This window comes from Talpa europaea (assembly GCF_964194135.1).
Source record: "Talpa europaea genome assembly, chromosome: 10".
Lineage (NCBI taxonomy): Eukaryota > Metazoa > Chordata > Mammalia > Eulipotyphla > Talpidae > Talpa > Talpa europaea.
The window spans coordinates 26,159,059-26,165,058 of NC_140077.1; the positions used below are offsets into that span (position 1 = coordinate 26,159,059).

Below are 6,000 nucleotides of genomic sequence, written 5' to 3' on the forward strand. Positions count from 1 at the left end.
CACTGTAAAGCTATCCACAGGCTCTGCAGCATGGGTTCAATCCCCGGCTGGCCAGGGAGCTACCCACATGGTGCAGCAGACCTCTCCTGTCTTGCCCACTGCTCCCCTCAGCAGTGTATTTCGGTCAATATGCCTGTTCTGTTCCCCACTCTGTCTCTGGTGAATCACCCTCCCCTGACACACACACACCTCTGGCCTTTACCCCAGCTCTTGTATGCATAAATAAGTAAATCTTAAAAAAAAAAAAAAAACGAATAAAAATTTAAAAAGAAAGTAATTTAATGTTAGAGAAGTCAAGTCATTTACAACAGCCTATTCAACAACAATTATTCTTTTTCATACCTTCCACAATCTACCAGGTACTTCATGCCAGGCACTTCATGTCTAATATTACACAGAAATCAAATGAGGGGGGCCTCCCTGGTGGTGTAAGGGTTAAGTCTCAGCACTACATCATTATGGCCTGAGTTTGATCCCCAGCCAGGGAGCTAACCTACATATGGTGCAGAAGACTTCTGTCTCACCCGTTGTTCCTCTTAGCAGTGTATTTCAGTGAATCCACCTGTTCTGCTCCCCACTCTGTCTCTGATGAATCCTCTCACCCCATGCACCTCTGGCCTACACCCCAGTTCCATGCTAAATACATAAATAAAAATTAAAAAATAAAAGAAACCAATTGAACCAAGTTATTTATAAAGCCAATTTCAATAATCCTTTCCAATTTTCTTCATGAGAATACCACCATTTAAATCAGAACAGTAGCCCTTCTCATAGTATATTCCTTAATTCTGACATAAAACAGGGCTGTTTTTAATATATTTAAGTATTCTTAATAAAACTGCTATGACTCTCCAAATTTTGAAACTACGCTAATAAGCGTATTCCATACCTCCTAACATTACAATTTTGTAAACTTATTTTTTTTTAAAGATTTATTTATTTATACATACAAGAGCTGGAGTACAGGCTAGAGGCATGGGGGTAAAAGGATTCACCAGAGACAGAGTGGGGAAGAGAACAGGCAGACTGACCAAGTACACTACTGAGGGGAGCAATGGGCAAGACAGGAGAGGTCTGCTGCGCCATGTGGGTTGCTCCCTGGCTAGCCGGGGATCAAACTTATGCTACAGAGGCTAAAGATTGCTTCATAGTGCGGTGCTTAACCCCCTGAGCCACCAGGGAGGCCTCACAATTTTGTAACCTTACTATCCATGCTTGTAAAGTAAGCAAATGCCTCAACTACATATCCACTAGAAAAAACAATCTACATTCTCTTTATGTTAATAATTTGGAAAACTTAGTCTTAAAATCATTTAAACACATTTAGTGGAAATCTTTGTGAAATGTGCTTTCTATAATATTCAACAACAGTTACCTTAATTTCTTGAACACTCAAGGTCATCATTAATAAAGTACTATACCACCCCTGGCTAGGCTAAACTTACGAGATTCATTCACTCAATGCAAAGTCTTTTCTTCAAACCTTACTCATACTGCACATGTGCACAATATTCTGCTCTAAATATTCAGTCCCAAATAGATTCCTCTTTATAACTTAACTGTACCATGTGTATTGGTCCTCTATTTTCCAATGTTTTTTAAATAGGGACCATACCATATACTTCAATTTTACTATAAAAGTAGTTTATCCTAAATTCATGTTTTATATGGATAGTCTGGTCTTCTTTACTTCAAGACAGAAGCACTTAGCCAAGCTTTATTTCAGTCACTTTAGTGATATAAATGCTATATAAATAATAAGTACCTCTTCCCAAGTATACTCTTCATTAGGTGACCTTTCACCTTCCATTGTAAAGGTTTTTCCAGTGCCAGTTTGGCCATATCTGTCAAGATTAACAAAGACATTAAAGAAAAAACAAATTTACGCAACTAAACCTGTTCACCAATGTGAAAAACAGTGTTTCACTCACGCAAAAATAGTGCAATTATAACCCATAATAACTTCATCCAGAATAGGACAAACAACACTTCGGTAAACATCAATTTGTTTAGTAGATGCTCCAAAAACCTAAAAAATAAAAAAATAAAAAAATAAAAGTCTTTAGAAAAAAAATCCCTAAAATCTTATATAATGTATATAACTTTAATATTTTTGTTTTTAATACGTTCACTGACTCAAGCAATAGAAACCATCTGACAACTCAGAGTCCAATCAAGTTAAAATTGTATATTAGAACCAAGAAAAAATATCTATACTAGGATGACTTTACATAAGTGGATAATAAAAACTTAAGAAGTAAATACCATATCAAAAGTGTATGTTTTCCGTGAGCTCTTGTCATTCAGTCCTCCAGTTCGGACACTAACTTCTTTTCGTGCGTGATCACATTCTACCACAGAGAGGGCGCTGGCCTTCCGCTCTGCCAAATTAAAAGGTCTCCAAAAAGAAATACACAAAGTTATTCAAGGAGTCTTAATTATTAGGTTACTGATGACTTTTTCATTAACTATTTTACTTTAGACAAGAACAATGTGAGGTTTTGACTACATTGTTGGTGATAGGGCATAAAAGGGCAATAAATAAATACAACTAAGCCAAACAGAACTTTAAGAGTGTCAATTCCCTAATAAAGTTAGGGCTTTTTTTATTTTTAAATGTATAAAAACATTCCAATTCTGACAGTTTCTTGGAGCAGATGCTAGCAGAATTAAAAACTTATAAAAATACAAAACTTATTTTTCAGAATTCTATGTCCACTCTTCTTGGCAGCTGATCAAGTTAAGAGTATGATATAGAAAAAACATGCCAAATTTTTGTTCAAAATACTAACTTGCTAGGGAATAACTGGAAACAAATTTAAAAAGCAGGTAAACATAATGACTGATCTGTTGCAGGCAATGTGTACCTGTACTCACTGTTCCAAATGCTTTACATGCATTAACTTATTTGTCCTCACACTGAAGTCCAGTGGGGAACAGAGACATAAAACAAATGAGTATAGAGAAGTGAAATTTAGAAAGAGTTATGTTAGACAGGGTGCTATAGAAACAAACAGTAAACATTTAATGTTTTATGTCTCGATCGGGGTGGCAGGAAGCAAGAGTGAAGGAAAGATTCTGGGGAAGAAACCTTTTAAGCTAAACTCTTCCTTAGTCATTTCTGCAGTGAGGTCTCTTGATCAAGTCTGTTTGGGTAATTAATGTCCTTTGGTCCCGTTTCCTCATTTAAAAAATGGGGCTAACAGTAGTACCAATATCACAATGTAGATAAAGAAATCTGTTTAATTTACTATTTCCCCAGTGCCTACTACTATACTTAGCACACAAGCACTCATCTGTTCAACTATACTACTTAATAAATGCTATATTCTATGGGGAATGATGAGAAAGCTAAAAAGAAAAACAGTCCTCAGAATAGCATCCAAAAGATATTTATATAATCAACACAAATCTGGGCCAAAAGAGATATTTTTCTTCTTTTTTTTTTTTTAAATTGAGGTAACAATTTATTGAGGTATGTACAGTTTCTCACCTAAGCTACTGTACATTTCACACCACACCATCAAATGTTCAATCAAGAGAGGAGTATTTTTTTTTAAACATAAACAGACCTCTTTTCTTTCTTTCTTTCTTTTTTTAAGATTTATTTATTTATACAAGAACCAGGTTACAGGCCAGATGTGCGGGAGGGTGAGAGGACTCACAAGACCAGAGACAGAGTGGGGAACAGAACAGGCAGACTGACTGAAATACACTGCTGAGGGTAGCAGCGGGCAAGACAGCAGAGATCTGCTGCGCCACGTGAGCATCTCCCTGGCCAGCCCAGCCAGGAATCAAACCAGCGCTGTGGAGGCTGCAGACAGTTTCACGTGGCTGTGCTCAACCGCCTGTGCCTTGATCTGAGCTCACTTTTCCCATTGAGTAATATATATTATAGAAGAAAATGTCAAATACAAAATTATCTTTCCTTTCACTACTAGACAAATCATACCTCAACATCTTCTGGTAACGGCCCACTCCCTAGCGTATTTTTGACTGGTCAAAAGAACAAATTTGAGGGTCTCCCTGGTGGCGCAAGGGGTTGGGACACAGCCTATGGGGTGGTCCATAGCCACTGCAGCACAAGTTCGATCCCCAGTCAGGGAGCTACCCACATGGGGCAGCAGACCTCTCCTGTCTTGCCTGCTGCTCCCCTCAGCAGTGTATTTCAGTCAATCCACCTGTTCTGCTCCCCACTCTGTCTCTGATGAATCCTCTTATCCCCCACACCTCTGGCCTACACCCCAACTCTTGAATGCACAAATAAATCTTTTAAAAAAAAAAAAAAAGACTTGAACTGTATGGGGATAATAAACATGAAGTTCAGGATAATGTTTAACTGGGCAGAGGGATGGGGAGAGATTCACTGACTGGAGTTACAGCTATAATGGCTGTCTCCTTTCTTATGTGGATGATGACTATACAGATGTTTATTATATTGTTCCTTATAAAATGTTTATAGGTCTGATCATTTTGTAACAATAAAGAAAACTACAAAAATAAAATAATAAAAAAGGCAATCTGCCTTTAAATGATCAAAATAACCTAACAAATATTTGCATCTATTATATAGGCTGTTTATTTCATCTTCAAAACAAGTAACTGACAACAGACGCTCTAGAATGCAACTGGTAATTGGCTAGATTTAAGATATCACCAAACTTCCTCTCTCACAACTAGTTGAGAAAGCTACTACCTCTGATATCTACGATTCAAATCACCAAAATTGGGGATGCAATAACCAAACCTGTTGATACATTATTTAAGAAGACTTTTAACTTCACAGTAAGTTTGGATTTACCTAAGAGTTGCTAATAGCTGTCAAAACAACAGCAACAAAAACTGACACACAAAACACACATTAAACTGTGAAAGGCCTCTAAAAAGCTGAATAAATCAACCTCTGAGCATTAGTTTGTACAGGTATGTTCTTTCTTCTCTAGATCATTTTAAAACTGGGTAGTTATTCAAGTCAGTCGAGGAGAGTTGAATAACAACACCAACCCATCCCGAAAAAGCTGTCTCCCTTGGTACAGAAAAGACCAAGGCACAGCACAATCAGACAGCTATCTATACTGCCCTAAATTATCTCCTTGACCTTTTAAAAACATAAACTCATTCTGACCTAACTTTCAAAATTTAAATACGGTGATGGTTAGCAGAGTGTAAGAAAACTTTGCATCTGGGATCAAGAGAACAAAAAACTACGTTTTTAGAGGTGATGGAGAGGAAGGTAATCCCAACACAAATAATAAAACATCCACAAAGCAGGTATACAGTCTTATTTCCAAATTAACAAGCTGCAAGGAGTGATCTATAGAAATGACAACTAAATCTTCGTCATCAGATTTTTTTTTAAAAGAACACACTTTTCACTAAAGAAATTGTGATCAATTCTGAGTAGCCGTTTGAACTATAAACTTCCCCAAAAAAGTCCTTTCTTCTGAAAAACACGCTCATTTACTCCGCACGGTAACCTGACATGGTTTTCTCGAACAGAACGCGGGGAGCTATGAAACACCAAGGTTTGCGTCTCCCCGAAATTGCAAAATTCCTATTCCGGGACCGCGCAGGGAAACCAACCAGCAGCGAAGCCCGGACGCCCCGGCCCCCGTCAGGCTCTGCCTACCTGCATCTCACCACCACCTGGATATTCTTCCCCTTCTCCTCTTTCTTCTTCGCGGAGGAATTCGGCTGGGACGCCATGACGGCGGCCGCCGACCACTCAGGCCTGGCCGCGGGCTCGGGCGCAGCGGGCGCGAGGGCTGGGCGGCCGGCGAGGTCCACCGCCCCTGCGGGCTGCAGGCGTGGCCGAAGGAAGCGGCGCGAGCAGGTCGGCGTCCCGCTCTCCACTGGGGGCACTGGCTAGCCCCGGCGTCAGCCCCGCACCCGCCGCAGCCCCCGAGGCACCGACGTCGTCTCTCCTGGAAGGCCCGGAAACCGAACAACGATTCGGCGCCTCAATTTGAAAAAGGAGCCCGGACGCCCGGCCAATGGCAG

The 6,000-nt window shown here is 39.7% G+C and overlaps 1 protein-coding gene across 1 annotated transcript in view; it reads right to left on the reverse strand.

Annotated features, from left to right (window-relative positions):
* Positions 1 to 5,706, reverse strand: part of KIF11 (kinesin family member 11) — a gene marked incomplete at both ends in the record, with an annotated part of 36,628 nt that extends 30,922 nt beyond the window's left edge. Inside the window, 4 exons of the mRNA XM_084244896.1 lie at positions 1,766 to 1,844; positions 1,932 to 2,029; positions 2,266 to 2,398; positions 5,630 to 5,706. Of these exons, the coding sequence (XP_084101022.1) occupies positions 1,766 to 1,844; positions 1,932 to 2,029; positions 2,266 to 2,398; positions 5,630 to 5,706 (387 nt within the window). The remainder of the gene's footprint in view (positions 1 to 1,765; positions 1,845 to 1,931; positions 2,030 to 2,265; positions 2,399 to 5,629) is intronic.
* Positions 5,707 to 6,000: the final 294 nt, after the last annotated feature.